The sequence below is a fragment of the Lepisma saccharinum genome, chromosome 25 (genome assembly GCF_977018435.1).
Source record: "Lepisma saccharinum chromosome 25, izLepSacc3.1, whole genome shotgun sequence".
NCBI lineage: Eukaryota > Metazoa > Arthropoda > Insecta > Zygentoma > Lepismatidae > Lepisma > Lepisma saccharinum.
In genome coordinates, this window is record NC_139253.1 from 12,057,683 (window position 1) to 12,075,567 (window position 17,885).

Sequence of the window (17,885 nt, forward strand, 5' to 3'; positions counted from 1 at the left end):
ATTTCGTATTAAGGAACAGTGTTCCGCTGTTCAACTACACAAAAGTGAACTCAACTTCCTGAAAATCACGAGGCAGAGAGATATAGCAATCTACCTCCAGAGCAGATGTTTATTTGATAATTACTCTGTAATTAATTTTACAGTGCGCACTGTAAAAAAGAAAAAATGGATACTGGCAAAGGTTGGAGCTATTAACTGAAATACCAATGCATATGCAGACAGGCGTCGAAAGCAGAGGGACAGGAAAAGCATCTCCGTATAGGGGGCGGGGGCAACAGCTAAATCCGAAATTGTGAGAAAAACCAATATTTCCAAATTAAAGAAGTAACGAACTCAGGAAAAGCCAATGTATTATATGTACACCCTTAAGATGTTTCCCGATTATCATCTTTGTCTTTGAACTTAAAACGAAGACTATAAATGGAATTACGAGATGTTTTATTGTGTATCTCCCCGCTCCCATCGCAGCTATGTAATATCCACCATTTCAATTGCAACAATCTCCGAAAATTAATCATGCGTGCATGACAGTACGTCGTAATTGATTGTTAAATCACTAACCAATAATCAATCCAATCGAGAATTAATTAATTAATAAGAATGATGTAGAATTGTCTCTAAACTGTGTACAACAGAAATTTCTTTATACTAATAGGAATGATTCCTTTTCTCCTTGAACAGTGAGTGGGTACAGATATGCTCAAGAAAATCGACTTCTGATTAATGCATGAAGACCAAGAAAGAAATTAACAGTAGTGTCAAGAAGAATAAAGAAAACAAGAGGTTGAGGCTTTTATCTGGCTTGGAATGTTAACTGGATATTATCCACGTCGTAATTTAAACTATACTAATTCTTAACACTGCGTTTCGACAGAGCAATCCCTCCCCCGAATTCTGTAGTAATTTTTGCTCCATTTATACTACTAATTTTTGAGGAGAAGTGACTATATTTGCTTGAATCCTACACTGGGATGAGTTGCAGCGTTTTTGGCCATTGCTATGAAGGCTGCTTCTTTGATTTTCCTTAGTTTCTAATTTGGTTCTTTGTGTAGGACTGTTACGTTGCTCCACTGAATTCTATGTGCTGTGGTGGGGAGTACTTTGTTAGTGCACCAGATTTGTAGTTTGATTTTTTAAAATTTGAATTAATTTTTTTGGGGGTGCGTCAGCACCGAGGCTATTTTGAACCCGGGTCCAGCCCTTATCGTAACAAAAATAAAAGCGTGTCTGAAAACTAAAATGTCCTTACCTTGGTTAAAACCTGAGGCTAAAAAGGGCGCTCAGCACAAATAAGGACAAAACACAGGACAGAGAATTTTACTGGCCATGGGGCCAGTCGCCAGAGCCTCGTTAGTCTGCAGTCCTGGGTGTACTACGTGGAAGGAGCACCCCTTACACCCCCAGATTTGTAGTAAAATCACAGGTAAGTCGTAGGTTCGATCCCACCACCGGCAAAATAGTTCACCTAAAGACGAGAGATGTTCTCTCTCGAAACGTAGTGTTAGAATAAGTATAGTTAATAGCATTAGACAATGAGACATGTCCAATTAACATTGCATGCTAATGTAGAACCACTGTCACTAACATTCAGAGAATTATTAGTCTTTACCTTCCCGTAAAACAAACATGGAACGACAACTGACAATGATGCTAGATTAATCAAAATTACTTCAGAATTTCTTCCACTGATAAACGGAGAACTCAACCGGTGGGCAAATGTCTGCTGACGTAGATTAACTTGCCTAAGTGAAACGTTGAGCATTTCCTGGAACCTGCAGCAAACGACAGCCCGTATCTTTGTATTTTCACACGTTCGATTATCCAACGCAGGACGTTTTTATTCCGTCCTACATCTGTAGCACAATGACGCATTTCTTCAGATATTTTATGCCCCACATTCTCCTCACGGTTCTCTTTGTTGGCGAAGCCTTTTCTACCTTTTATTCCCGCTTCCCCCTCCGTGACTAGACATATTCCGTGTTTGCCCACAGCCTATTGTCTCTCCCCTTTTTTCCCATTGATAAATGCATCATTTTCTTCAGGGACGGAGCGTGTGGGAGAAAAAGTGGGAGCGGAAGTTATGGCGGTTTTATAATATCGCTGTACTTGCGACAGCAATAACATTTCAGTTTTAATACGTAAGCCAATGTATTTTTAGAAGGCGCTCTTTAATATCGCAAGACTTTTATGAGTGAGTGAGTGTGCCATCATGAATATTCACACATCGATGTCCTTCAGTTTACTGAAAAATAGCGTGAGGTATTCTCCAAGGGAGGAAAATCTTATTTGGTAGCTATAAAAAATGGGTATGAGCTGCTGACAGAATGAGAATTATGTATTCAACGTTCCAAGTCCTTGTTCAAATATAGTAATATTACTTTTCTCCTCGAAAGGATTTCACGGTGCACGTTTTCACAAAGCCTCCTATATTGAAACAAATTGCGAATATTAATGTCTTAACATACTCCTGAATATTCCAATCAGCTCTCATAGTTAAAATTGGATTTCAGTTTCCCAATTTATGAGGTACAACACCTGTGGATAGACTGATCACAAAAATCGAACCGTTCCGTTTCCACCTCATGTTAATCGCGACGATGAAGATAAATTAGGTGAAAGAAAGAACGCATACTTTGTCCAGATTTCGATACACAATTTGTTGCGGTTTTAAATCCACTTTATACACAGGCGGCGACGTTACCACTACGCCCTGGTCAGGTTTCGAGATAGTGAGTCGACCACGCAACGCGCTCGGTCACCGGGACCGGGTCACTTACTCTGTGCCTAACATCTGTTTGTCAAAATGACAATAATAATTGACCTACTATAATATCATTAATAAATGTCAATTATAAACTGCAGTATTATTGTTATATGAGACACTTGGTTCGGACACCTCCCGAAATATGGTTGTAGATAAGTGCCTGCATCTAGATTGTAATTGTGTAGTCTGAAGTAAAAGTGGGTTGTGCATGCACAATGAAATTAGCGTTCTCCAGGTATCATATTTGAGCTTTACTCGTTATACAATTAATGGAGCGAATATAGTGAGTTTTATTAAAGATTCTCAATTCAAAATGCTACAAATAATTTGTGCGTGCATTGTTATGAGTAGAGCCCGGATTTTTAAGCGAATTGCATATTCTTTTCCAGACTTCTAATGGTAAGAAGAAAGGTTATACTTGGTATTACATACCTTGATGAGCTATTTAACTAAGGTTGAAAGTGCTTATAACTGCTTATTTCTGCAGAAAACTGTTATGCTTGCTTATTTTATGATTTTGATTTAAAATAGCATATTTTACCCAAATCTGTCATATTTCAATCACACGACGGCACTGGGATGACGAGATCAATTTAGTGAGGACGGCAATGTGTTATTTTGTTCCTTGTGTGAAAAGAGTGTTTCTGCAAAGAAAAAATATGACATTGTGCAGCATATTAATACAACACGACATAAGGAAGGGCTTAAGAAGAAATCTAAGTTAAATCAGCAACTGATTACAAGAAATGTAGGTGAACAATCGAGTTCAAGTGATACATTTTCCAAAGACTTGTGTTTAGCATTAGTGGGTGCCGACATTCCGTTGTGGAAATTAAATAATGCGCAGCTTCGTAAGTTTTTAGAAATTTACACAAACAAAAGGGTGCCAGATGAATCCACAGTGCGCAATAACTATGTACGACAGTGTTTTCAAGATGTAATTCGTAATGTTCGGGATAACTGAAGCACGAAAACATATGGATTTCTATATATGAAACCACAGATGATGCAGCAGGACAGTGAGTGTGTAGTGCTGTGGTTGGAGCTATGAAAGCAGGCAGCAGATCATTTATTCTTAACATACAAATACTTGACTGAGTAAATCATTCCACTTTTGCAAAATTTTTCAATGACTAGTTAGTTTTTTTGTGGCCAGAAGGGGTACAATATGACAATGTATTGTTATTTCTCAGTGATGCTGCTCCATATATTGTTAAAGCGGGAGCTTGATTAAAAGTTCTTTACCCTAAATTAGTTCACCTGACGTGCCTTGCTTACGGTTTACATCGGATCGCTGAAACTGTTAGAAGCCATTATAAAGTCGTGAATCTTCTTTTCTCCAGCGTGAAGAACGTTTTTGTAAAGTCACCGATTGGAATCCAAAAATTTCGTGAACTGCTTCCAAATTTGTCTTTACCTCCTGAGCCAGTTCCAACTCGATGGGGTGTGGTTAGAGGCTGTGTCATACTACGCGGAATATTTTATGAAGTGAAAACAGATTTGTATACCTTAAATGCAGAAGATGCAGCCAGCATTATCACAGCCCAGGAATGTTTTACTAAAAACGGTATCCATGAAAAGATACAGCACATCCATAATCGATTTTACAAATTACCTTATATTATAACACAGATGGAAGCTCGAAATAATCCAATGCAACATTCCATTTCTCTGATTGATGAAATTTCAGTAACGTTGTCTTCAGAAACTCACGGTGTTGCTAAAATTGCGTCCGACAAGCTGTCAGGTATTACCGAAAAATCCCGGTTACAAAACAATGTCAAATTTATAAAAATATTTCAGGTGAAGAAACAGACATTGAATAGGAATTCACCGAAGAACTGTAGTACTTGTCATTTGCGCCTGTAACGTCATGCGACGTGGAAAGAACATTTTCACTGTACAAATAATTCTTCACTGACGGACGCAGGAGATTCACAAAAGGAAATCTCAGGATGACATTTCTTTCAATAAGGTAAGGGATCTAATAAACAAATATTTTTTCAGATTTTCATGTATTTGTTGATGCTTATTTTTTCACTTTTTATGCTTATTAACTTGCTTATTTTACTGTTTGATTGTGCTTATAAATCCGGGCTCTAGTTATGAGCCACTTTTGCTCGACACGGAGCATACAAGATAATAGTTCTTGTGCTATTGGTCACGTTTTCGAGTTATCTGGTACTGCTAAAGAACTAACAAGTAGGGCACCCGTTGTTATTATGAACAGAATCAATTGTCCAAAAGAATGCTACTGACAACATACAACTTTGACTAACAAAATAAATATTGAGTTTTGCCGAGAGGTGTATTCATTAACCATTGGAAGACAGCATTGGGACATGACCGTTACAATCATTCCCCTTGTATCATTTGCAGACCACCAACAACAGAGTGAGAAGTGGAAGTCAGTTTGCCAAACCGTAAAATCAACATCCACCTATAGACACCCATCTCCACGAAATGTTCAACAAAGGGTCTCCTGTATTCTCTCATCTCCAAAGGCATTATTACTCACACTCTCTCGCGGAGAAAGTAGAAACTGCAGACCTACTTCTCCCGACTTTCGTTGTGGTAAAACAGTAAAAAGAAAGCGTCGCTGTTTAGCAGCTAGAACAGTCGAGCGCCACAAGACATTTGTTACCGCGCCCCTGCCAGGTGCTCGCATGCACGCTCCCCTGGTTTACCTTTCCATATCTCACTTGTGGCGATCGATCAGTTGTCACAGAACTACCTCGCCGCTCTCAAACATTCTGCAGAAGCTTCCAGTTTATTTTAAGGAGCGTTTCTGCTGGAGCTGACCTTTCGAAGAAGCAGTGGGGACGTCTCTTCTTCAAACGAATCTTAAAGATTCTAATGAAGTGCAAATGTGCGAGGTTAAAGGAAATGTTTAGTCAGAAAAGCAACATTGCCGGCTTAAATCTTCGACACTCTTTAGCAGATCCTGAACTAGGTTCTAAAATCTATGGTCATGTTTTAAACATGGAAGGACTGATCTCTTTAGGTATTGATGGTCGATTTATATTTATGTAGCTTTCCTGTAACGTTTGGCTGGTCGCGATAATGAGAGTGAGTTGAGATTGATTTATTTTACTTCGCTTTTCTGCCATTTTTTGGCTAATTGTGAAGATGAGGATGAATGGTGTAGTGATGAGTTTGGATGAAGAGGCAATCACAAACATGAATGGACGTCACAACACGAGCCTCATGGAGGATTATACTGGTCGTGAGTCCAAACACCAGAGACACGTTAGTCTGCAAATCGCAGTGCAAGGTGTACTATAACCTATAACTACGACCCTTTACACCCCGTGAGTGAATTATGGTTAGATGAAAGAATCTCGTGCACAGGCCTGGAACCAAAGTGTAGAGATCGTGCTGACGATAGAATATTTCCAATAGGCGGCTAAGGATTCGACATTCTGCACACTAACCGTTTCCAAGTTTTATCCATGGTGTTTTGTGAATGAAACAAACTTCACACACTTTTTTTTTTAAATACTTTTACCTGTCGGTGAGCCATGATTAATTGATTTTCCCAAATCCACAAAGAAAACTACGATTAGTGAAAGAAGATTCGTCACAATTTTGTGTACATGGGGTGGGGGACATAGGACACTATGCATCAAATACCCTCGAAATTTAAATATTCTTGCTTACATATATTCCAGTATTATCTTAAAGAGTACTGCAACCGATCCTATTTTGAGGTTTTCAAGAACAGTGCGACCCAGTAAGTAGCACAGACCATCTTGATAGCGTAGTAAGCAATATGGCTTTGTAATCTATATATATATCCGATTCGTTTCGGGTAGTTCGGATCCCACTTTAATCGGTTGATCGAGCTTCGATCAGCCTGCGTGTAATGAGATATAATTTTGCTTCAGGTACACAGTTACTTCAATTCTGTCAAAATGCACGCGAGTAATGGGGGGAAAAGTTACCGAAATGAATCTGTCCTCAGGATACAGTTGTGTACGGGGATCACTGATAGGATGGATAAAGTTCAATAAAAGCATCGTTAATAAATATGTTTCGACTAGAATGTATTTCCTGCGAAGAATTTAAGCTTTCACTAATCAGAGCAATATTGTTGCAGTTCTCCTAACCAGTTCTTCCCGTTCATGTTCTTACAAGAGTGCTTAAAAAAAAGTACTACTTCCATAAGTGCCCATGTAAAATTGTAGCTTCCGTCTGATACCGGAGGGAGTCTCTTCTTCTCTCTAAGCTCTCAGTGTCCCTGATGAAGTGAAAACAACAGTGCTATCACACAATATTACGATTTCCAATGAGGTTCCCGGCAACAAGTGAGAGCCTATCCTTTTCTCCATCACCAAATTATATTTGCCAAGTGCTCCAGATTCCTAGCAAAATTCTAAGCATTAGTAATAGGCGCACTGGTTATTTTTATAGTGCGCATCTTGTGTGTCGAAAGCAAACTTTTAAAAAAGCGAGGACGTCCGCTCCACTAACATCAAACTTTTGTCGCTTTCTCCAACGTCGAGTTAATTGACGTTGAGCTCCCGGGTGGAAGGCAGGTTTCTTCGTCATTGGAATTCCAGTCGAGTGCATATTAGTAACCCACTACGGCAAGGACAATGGGAACTTTGGGAAAAACAGGGAAGGTTCACGGGTTGCCGCAATACCTGGTGGAGCTCGGTCGACTTGTTCCCGAGGTTTCCTGGTGGTCGGCGTACCGTAACAATGGAAGTGCCGGGTGAAAAGCTTAATTTTCACCACCACACGAGTTAATTGTATGTAATGCGCACTGAAGGGAGACTTCCCGGAAGAAGCCTGAAAAAATAAACCCGCTGCGCAGTTGATTCGCCGAGATGGTTTCCTAACAACCCGTGTTGAGGAGCGGTATTCCTACCAAGACCATATCGTCCGCCTTTGAGGATTCACTCTTCACAAAACCTGCGCTCTCTTGAACTTTATCAGATCGTGGTCGTCGGGGCAGCCTTGCTTCCTCTTCCTGCTTTTATCATCAGGAACCCTTTTATTATATTGTTAAGGGTAACTGGGCATCACATTTGACTGCCACTTTTGCAACTGAGGGTTCGTAAAACGGCTAAACTGAGTCAATAAATGTGAATATATGACAAGAGATCTTGTAGATAAGCACTAGATCAACACACGGTTTAAACCTGTGAACGACTTAGACGTAAAAAGACTAGCACATTGGTTAACTTGAGAGATAAATTAATTGTCCTTTGTAGCTATAGTGGTCGTACACTCCTGTTCAGATGAAGTGGCACATACTTCAACTGTCCAACCGTAGAAACTGTGCCACTTTATGTGAACAGGAGTGTACATTCATGCTGAATCGCTTGACTTTGAACCACTGTCTTTAGTCCCTTTATGTACACTCCTCTTCATAAAGTCTCACACTTTATAAGGTTGAACATTTGAAGAATGTACCACTTTATACGAAAAGGAGTATATCAACTAACTCTGATATGGTGGAACCTGGGCCACTGCAAAAACAATCCACTCTCGCACTCTGATTCCTCTAAAATCAGAATTACAATTGCCCTCATACCACAAAAACAGGTCTGGCTCAGACTCGTCGACGTACAATATATAATCTACATATTATGTATAACTGTAGCTCCGGCTTTGCAGTGATGGACAAATTGCAAGACACGTGCACAGTGGATGAGAGTTAATAAAATCTGTAAACTTGCATGAGCGACAGTAATCTGTGCGAGCTGAGAATACATTACAGTACGTATTCTTATGATTATTAAAATTGCAGTCGTTAAATGAACGCGCAAGAGGAATACGAATAAGTCGATTGTGCCCGAGTTATCGAATATACTTCGAGATAACGTGGAAGCATACTTGTGGTAGTCTCAGGAGCTGCCGCATATGAGCGTGTAATTTTTTTTCCAGCGCCCACGGGCTGGTGGGAAGCATACAAATGGGACCCGTATGCCTCATTATTGAGCGAGCACGAGACAGGTGAAAAGGAGAAAGTGCATATTCCGCCGTTATCTTGTTCAAGATGGGAAAATGTGTTATAAGTATTCATATGCGTTCTTGAGAAAAGGGAACGTCTCGGTGGGTGGACTGAAGAGTGGATTTGGAAAGTAAACAAAAATAGAATTTACGCACATGTTAACAAGCATTGAGTGATATTTTGCTACAGCGAGCAAACAATAGTAACATCCCTTCTTCATTTACGGTTCAAATGAATGCATTGGTTCTTTGTGCAGAATGCTTTCTTCTTACTGTCAAACATGTGTGTCGTAAAGGATATTTATTCTCAAGTGAAATCAAGATATTTGTAATCGTGTGTATTTTGGAGGTGAATTAATTTGCTTTTAAAGTTAAAACTTAGTTTTATATATTAGAAATATAAAATATTTTATACATCCCTCTCTAGTAGCTACAATGACTTAAATGTAAGAATATTGTTAATGCGGTGCAAACACAGATAAAGACTTTGGCAGGCTTGCAATGACCACCTACTATTGGGTGCGAAAGTCACTGTATATTTGAAACTATCCAGGACTACTTCGTAGCACCAGAAATATTTTATGTTCCAGTTTGAAGAGACCAGAGTAAGTGGAAAGAGATATTTTGTAATCTAGAAGTGTGGAACATAAATTTCAAGTTAAGAGTACAGTGAAGATTCAAGGCGAAGAGACGGATGTTGAAAATTCGCAAACATTAAGACATGACAAAAGGGTCCAGTAACTGCGTACAAAATAACGGAGACCACTTATCACTATTAACATTTAATGCAACAAACTTTGAGATTAACACTTTATTTCTGTAGTAATTAAATGCATTTTAAGTTATAGCCGATACAGCTATAAGGCACCTAAACTAAAACTACACTCCATGGAGCAATGGCCAGAGCCTACCAAGAGGCTTTTACATTGTGTTACTCGTGGTTCCATTCGCCGCTGTTTTCTGGCTTTCGAGACCGGTAAATAAATGATGACATTACCTGATATTTTCGGGCACAAGCTTCATAGTTATTATATATTTAAGGCATTATGTTTGGACCATTAACAGGTTAATAAATACGAACTCTGTGATTTTAATATTTAAAATCCAATCACAAGCAAATTAATCTGAAGAACGGGTTATGCTATCATGTTTTATCTAGTGTGCTATAAAGGGTTCATGACATTCAAACTTGTTGAAAATGTAATAAAATGTACAGAATGCTTGTCCTAACATATAGTACGAAGACAAAACAATGAAAAATGCAAATGTGTGTAAAAGTGACTACTATTCGATGACAGTCTGGGTTCATTGTGTTCCATTTCAATTCCCCTGCAACTGTGGTGGTGTTGATTCCAAACAAATCTAATGCACACTATGCATTCACTACACATCACACCGTGTGCAATAAGACGAACGAAATTTATAAATCAAGACTGAAGATTCTACTTCGAGGAAGGTGACATCAGTACAAAAGTATGAGCTTTGCATTCTTCACACAGCACAATGACAACATTCTGCTTCCGAGACTATCCTAACTCAAACGTTTGTCCAGGAAGGCACATAGATAAGAAGGACCACAGGCACTGTTGTTATGCTCACTCTTAGGAGCTCCATCATCATGAACCTACAGTAAGCATATGCCTACAACGCAGTTAAATTGGCAGAACTGCAATTAGTTAAAAAGCCAAATAAGGCAACATTAAGTTTAAATTAGTCTTGCATGAACACCATGTCAAAACACATGAATAACGTACCCGCACATTAGCACAAAGAGGACTCAAATTACTCCACGCTCATAATGTAAATGGGACAGGCAGCATTATCAGCAATTCTACGTTAGTGAACGAAAGTGTATGCGAACTCAATAATTCTGCTCAATTGCGGGTACTGCTGGTTGACAAATAAACACGTTTCCAAGCAATGTACTCATTTGTACAGGATACATAGCACTTTTAACCTCCCTGATGGTGAGTGGTAATGTCGCCTCGTACTATGTAAATGGCTCCAGTCAATACCCGATGGGGCACAGTGGTTCGTATCCTACTTTAAACTAGGTCCAGGCCCGATTAGCCCATCTTGCATAATGTGGACATAAAAAAGTCCAACAAGCAAACATTCACACTTCCCTTGGTGATAAAATGTTGCCAAGGTGTGTAAAATAGACTTCAATGATTAAACTTCTTGGAAGACTGAACGAATGTAAATATGATGCAATTACGTACAACTGTCATGTTAAATTGTGTGTGCAATAAAGGGTTCCCACATGTGACAAAACAAATGTATCAACTATTTAAATAAATTCACAGACGATTCTGTTGTGCTTTAGCTTACTTTTAACCCAGTTTGTGGTATGTTTTTCGAGTGGAAACACGAAAGCAATCGCTCCACTTGCAACAAATGCCACATTATTAAATCGTTCATTTCCATATGTGAGCATTTGTTACAGAAAAACAGGATGTTTTTTGTGGAATTCCCTGTTGACTTCTTTGTCACCTATTGATTTCCCTGTTGTTTTTTCAGGTTTTCCAAGATTTCCTGTATAGTGGAAGCAATGAAAAACAATAAGTTTGTCTCGCCTGAATATATGCCCGCTGTTATGTCTGTTTGTGTAGCAGAGAAGGAAGAGGTGGATCAACAGCTGAGAGCGATGGGGTGGGCGATGGGGTGGGGGTGGGGCAGGGGCAGGTTCTAACTTACATTTTCCACACATTCAATTTTATCTGTACTTTGTTTGTATCCCATTATTATATGTGTATAGTTTGTTTTATTGCTGTGGAATACTTGCCTTGTATTTTGTAAGTCTCATAATTCCGAATATCCATTGTTCTTCTAATTTTGCAGTGACGTATTATGCTGTTCTGAACATTTCAAATGAACGAGCGAGCCTTGTGTTACTTGTTTATACACTGGCATAACAGGGAGGGCATAAAAGGCGGCATTTTTGCGGACCCCGTGAAACACCAAAATGCACGAAAAGTATCAGCTGGTATCGGTAGATGAATTCCAACCGATACTGTCCGATACCGATACATCGGCATCGGCTCAGCCCTAATAATGACGTAAGAAAAACAACCATTACGTACCCGGATTTAGAACCCATGGTCCTTATTTTCGCAGGGTGTTTCGCTCAGCGGATGCCCAAGGAAGGGTTGGTGGGAGGCCATAACCAGGGTTGTTAAGGTCCAGGAATTGCGAATATATTAAATTCCCGTCCCGATTGAGAAACTCGGCAATTGTAAATGTGTTCTAGACCGTAAAGAACATTTTTTCCGGACCAATTTAAATACGGCCCAAGTTCCATATTAAAATAATACGCAACTTGGACCGAATTTAAATTGAGCGAGAAAAAAGGTTCCGGTCCTATTACGGAACCCAATAAAACCCATTAGAATGTATGGGTTCCTGGTCATGACGCCCAAAGATGGCAAAATAAGGGTTACTAAAAAAAGTACACGTAAACCCCACTTTCGAAAATCCTGGGCACGCAACTGGTTTCGCTAATCTCAAAACAGCGTGGCCAACTGGAATTTGTTTGTAGTACTGACTGTTTATACAAAAATTGTGCAAATATTCCTTAGAATATAGTACCGACGAAAATCGGTGCCAAAGCGTCTACCACTGGAACCTAATTCAGGTATTCTGTGAAGATGATAGGGACAAAAGGATTCACCGAGAGAGGGTATTTTTTAACCACTGTAAGCCTTCCTAAATGGGTTTTCTGACCTCATACATATATCGACCAAAAGAGAGGTTTACTATCTGCCGGAAGTCTCATATTTCGTCACACGACAAGAGGGTGCATGCAAATTGAAACGCAGGGTCTCACGCACCCGCACCGCACCGTATTTCGATCAATTCCCGAGAACCATTATCCAAGTTGCGGAGACTTCTGAGAAAACGCTTTGCAGTTATTGCCGTGAACCAAAGCCACGCGTTCCCGCTGTATTATAGCCGGCGCATGACGGAATGTAGTTTGAATCGGGTGTCCTTGCGAGAGGGATTCCACATGGCTCATTAACATTCCAAACCACTCCCAGCGAGCGTCTCGAAAGAAAAGACCACGAACAAAGAGGCCCTCCATGTAGCTGAATCTACGCATCATTCACATACCAAGATTGCTTTTGTTGCTTCCATTTGTCGCAATTGTGGATCAAACGCACTCGGGAACAAGACGCCATTTTTTTTACGCAAACAGACTACCAACCACAATTCCTCAAATCTCGCACAACACCTGCGGACTCTTTATCGGTTTCATTATGAACTAGCGTATTAACAACTCCGCGAAGGATTTTTCTTTTCTGCTTGGCATGAAATATTTATGCCATAACATCTGTGCACATTTTAGCATACAATGGTAGTGGTGATAGTAAAATCAATACAAAATTTTTACAATTATTACACACAGATAAATGTTAAAGCAGACATTTTTACGTCATCAAGTTTACATGTGAGCAAAAAGTACGACAAAAGGATTTCTAATGGAAAACAAAGGTCGCGCAACTAATAAATATGTCTACAATAATATCATGTCAATACGGGACGAAAACCGACGATGGAACAACAACCAGAGAGCAGTTTATCCAGAAGTTTCCATCTGGGGTGTAAGGGAACATTTTGAGACAAAATAACCATCAATTGGGCATTTATGGAATATTAGAGAGTATTGGGCATGTGGATAAATAACTGCCAGAGAGCAATCTGAATAGATTCAAGTATTCCAGAACCAAGATACAAAGGTTCAAAGAAGCAAAGTGAGGCCCTTATGTGGGTCGCACGATAGATTCTAAACTTTGTACGAATACAGTCTACATTATGGTGACTTGCAAAGAGAACGCTCAAGATTTACACTACGAGTCACGTCTTACGCACGAGCACGTTTTACAATACACCTAATGCCCAACACCGGTGTGATAAAATTGAAATTGCACAACAGCAAGTTGCAGTCCTCACATAAACATGATAAATCAAGTTTTGTTCACAAAGTACCATTTCCTCTTGGAAAAGACAATTTCACTAATGTCAAATCTGTATCTTCTTCAAATAATGTACTTACCCTTTTGTCTGACGTCCAATGTCGAACATGACGATGGTGTCCCGATTGGGTCCCGTGGGGGGCGGAGAACGTCGCCGATCTCTCTCTCTTTTCCTTCGGGGGAGGGGGTGGTTCCATCGCGACTACCTTCTCCAGAGAATCACCTGTCCATTTGGTGGGGGGCTTCGGGGTGAGATCCGGGAGGGGCGACGGCTCCGGGATGTCATCCAAAACGGAATATCGCTTGGTCGCTGCTTTGGGGGCAGATCCCTGTCTTCGGGGAGGCACTCGTTCCCTTGTGCTCTTCGTTCGACGAAGTAGGCGCAACATCTGACTTTTGACGGTGGCTGCAAGAGGCATTTCTTCGCCACGAATTGCCCTGTTGCTTTGGCCACCTTTCTGGTGAGGAACGGTAGACTGTCTCTCTCCGGAAGAGACTACGTGCATTCCACTGAAAATGACCACCTATCGGGCTTAGTCATCACTGTTCCAAACACAAACCACTTCGTACACTCCTCTCAAAACGCGCACACGCCCCGATTGTTCACTCGGCTAAACTCAAACATTACGTCACGATGCCGTCGAATAAAGCAGTTCGTATCCCACCAAAGGACAAAGATTCAACGAGTCGATCGCTCACATTTTTTTCCCCTTTCGATTGTCTTCTCGCACGTCCTCACTACAAAAACCAACACACGCAGACTGCTCCGCTACGTTGAGGCACTGGCCCTGGCGAGTTCGGCTACGTTCGGGTCTCTTCGGCAGAACGACCCACTTCAACCTCCCACCAAGCAGAGAGGCACACTGGCATTGGTGAAGAAAAAGTTGGAATTCCACCGGCAATGAAATGTTTACAAAAACACACGGCCCGCTCTCGCAAAACAAGTGTGGTAGGAAAAATTATGATTATGGTATCAGATTAAGCAAATAATACAGACAATTACACCAATAAACAGGCGCTTGCTTTTCATTTATTACGCAGGATTCCCTACAAGAAGAAGAACGTTGCGATATATCATACAAAAACTCTTGAGCACACATTATGCAACATCCAGTGACGACGGCACTGAAGAACGGCTAAAAACAGAGCTCGTACTCTCAACATAAAAACCGGATATACACTCATGTGAATTTCCTTCCTGGGAGCGGAGAATGACGACAAAAAGGATTCGAAGAATGATGAACAAGAGGCGGCGACTCGGCGTTCGTGGAGTCCACTTTATGCACAGAGCAGAGTTATCCAGAATTTTCGACCTAGGGGATGTAATTTTATATTTGGGAGGGTGTGTAATAATGTTAAATTTAAAGCGAAAATAACCTCGGACCTTCGTGAAAAATGTTACGGGATGCCGAGGAAAATTTGTGGAGTGTTAATGGGCTTTGAGTGATGTAGTTTATTTTACTTTGCTTTAATGCCATTTTTTGCTAATCGCGAAGATGAAGATGAATATCGACGAGACGGACAAAACCATACGAACGACACCACAGAGGATATTCTTGGCTCTAGATCCAGGCGCCAGAGCCTCGTTAGTCTGCAAATGCAGCCCAGGGCGTACTACGGGGAAGAGGTTGACATTTGGGTGTCTAGAATGGGGCACCTTTTACACCCAGGAGTGTTAATGGGATGAGGAGCCAGATTACATATCACTGTGGCCAACTGTTGCCATGCATACAGTGGAATTACTGAAAAATTACCCTAATCGGATCGAAACACACGCTATCCAGCTAACTAAAATAATGACATTTCCCTATGTCTAAAACAAATGGTAAGACTTGTTCCGGTGTTAATCGAAGCTTGTAACCATGAGAAACAGGTGTAAGTTATGAATGATAATCAATGATAAAAGAGTGAATTAGGAATCATTATTTCATACTAAAAGCCTCATTCATCACAACTTTTGTGAAAGAAAATGTACAAAGATCCGATAAAGTAGTTAAGTAGCGGTAGTATTAAGAAATCAATAAGAGAGAAAACACGAGTCATACAGAACAGCAGAAAATGAAAGAAATATAACGTGAGTAGTATGTTTCGAAAATGTAAAATACTGGCATCTGATTCTCCTCTCAACGAAACTTAATAGCACGGAGTTCCCAGTGCACAGCACATTCATCCCCACCATATAACTGCAATGAATTCTCACTTGAAAGCAGTACCACTTGATATGGCAGTTTCGGAGCACAGCATTTTTCTTTTTCTGCATAAAAGAAACAAAACTGTCAGTATTGTGTTCTTTATACATTTACTTAAAATTTCGGTGATGATAAATGACAAGCCGGCTTACAAAATGAAACTAAAGTGCACACTTACACATTTTGGGGGGCATTAGCCATAGTCTATTGATCTGAAAATATTAAACAGCCCAGTATTTGAAAGATGCAAGATAACATGTAAATATGTTTCTGGGGGGGGGACACGATATGAATGACAGGATTTCCACTTATGACCAAACTCTGACTTTTCCAGACACTTTTAAATATTCTTACAGGCCACTCTATAAAATGATTTGCTATAGTTATTTAAAAATAACTGTTAGGCCCTCAACTTCTTGTATCAATCAAATGAATCGAGCGTATTCAACATGAATTACGAAATATAAAATAATTTATTTTCGAAAAATGCCCTTAAACGAAACCAGGTGAGAGAAAAGGTGAAATAGTATAAAAGCATGGCAAGCAAAAAAATATTTCCCAAGTTTTCGATTTTTTTTTTAATATTAAATTTACAGGCTTTCACTTGACCTTTTCATTCCTAAGTTGATTTCCCACGGCAATGGGCCTCTCGTCGCTTTCAATGTTCATTGTCTCATCTATTTCCATAGTAGCCCTTACTTCGCCCAGAGAAACAAACATTACATAACTAAACACACAGCCAAAGAAAAGTAGGCTTATAATTAAGTCACGGTGCAGCGTTTCGAAGAAAAGTAAACGTTTAAATGGAACGCTTACGGGGTAAACTAGAAGGCAATGCGTCACTGCTGGCTGTTACACGGAAAACGCCGCAATATGCGCCTGGGGGACATTTCGAACACCTAGATTTCGTGAAGATTAAAAACGGCACACCAACGCGCATACTTCTAGCGTCCATTGACGTCGAATGAATTATTCGTGTATCGCAGAAAAGCAGGCACAAGCTTGGAAGTGATTAGCATACGTCGATGCGGCTCTTTAGGGCTAAATGATGACGCAAGTCGAGGTAGGGTGTTGTGACTGATGTTTGGAAATCCTGAGCGCGGTGAACCACACGAATATTTTGGTCCAGTTGCTTCACTTCTGCCTCTACGACTGGCACAATCGGGTGTTATTGTAATACTTTTTCCATAGAGTTGAGCTGATACCGATGCTGTGTCGGTATTAGCCGATACCAGTGATATTAGTGTCTGAAAGTATCCGTTGGGATTTTATTTACCGATATCGACCGATACTTTTCTGACTTTTGATCTTCGCGGCACTTATCGTGGAAGTTACACAAAATTTTCCCTTGATTTCGTAGTTCGTGCCAATATTGTGTGAAAAAATGTATTATGTATTACGTAACAGGTATTCTTATATTCTGATGTCATTTTAGAATATTTTCAAGCAAAACTCTTGTAAACTGATGCTTAAGCCGCGTTTACACCGGGGTTGCTAACACATGTTTCCAACGAATGTTGGTAACATTTCGAAAAACGCTTGTGAATTTATCATCAACATCTCATGTTAGCAACAGATTTCTCGCGTTGGCAACAGACATTTTGTTATCCACAAGAAGTCGGTCAAGATCAAATAATGTTAGCACCATTTGTTACCTACACATGTTAACAACGCCTTTTCGATGTTAGCAACAGCCAGCCAGCGAGTGCGAAAGCATCGTTTCGTGCAAGATGTGTTTTGTTTTGTAATTTATTTATCATGGAAAATATTTTGAGTGAGATGGAGTGGTCAAAGGATTAAGTGCTGAACTTAGTTGAATTGTTCCGCGAGAAGCCTGTATTTTGGGACGAAACTTATCCACAATTTAAAAGACAAAAACCAATAGGTAACTTCCGCTATAATTAGCTCTTGCCCGCAGTGAGGATCTCACTTATCTGTTGCGCCAAAATGACACATGCTGCCACAGAGAGTACAACTTCCTCCACAGTCGGCATCTGG

The 17,885-nt window shown here is 40.1% G+C and overlaps 1 protein-coding gene across 11 annotated transcripts in view; it reads right to left on the bottom strand.

Moving 5' to 3' along the window:
- The window catches only part of LOC145978960 (serine/threonine-protein kinase MARK2), a 170,531-nt gene that overhangs the window by 92,322 nt on the left and 60,324 nt on the right, over positions 1 to 17,885 (bottom strand). For 4 of the 11 annotated variants that reach the window (XM_083111984.1, XM_083111989.1, XM_083111986.1 and 1 more), the window contains exon 1: positions 13,779 to 14,516. The exons of 3 other annotated variants lie outside the window; for them this stretch is intronic. In XM_083111984.1, coding sequence (XP_082968110.1) covers positions 13,779 to 14,204 — 426 coding nt within the window. In that variant the 5' untranslated portion in view covers positions 14,205 to 14,516. Of the gene's footprint in view, positions 1 to 13,778; positions 14,517 to 17,885 lie in introns of those variants that run through there. 4 more of the 11 variants (XM_083111988.1, XM_083111983.1, XM_083111985.1 and 1 more) reach the window with 3 other exon arrangements.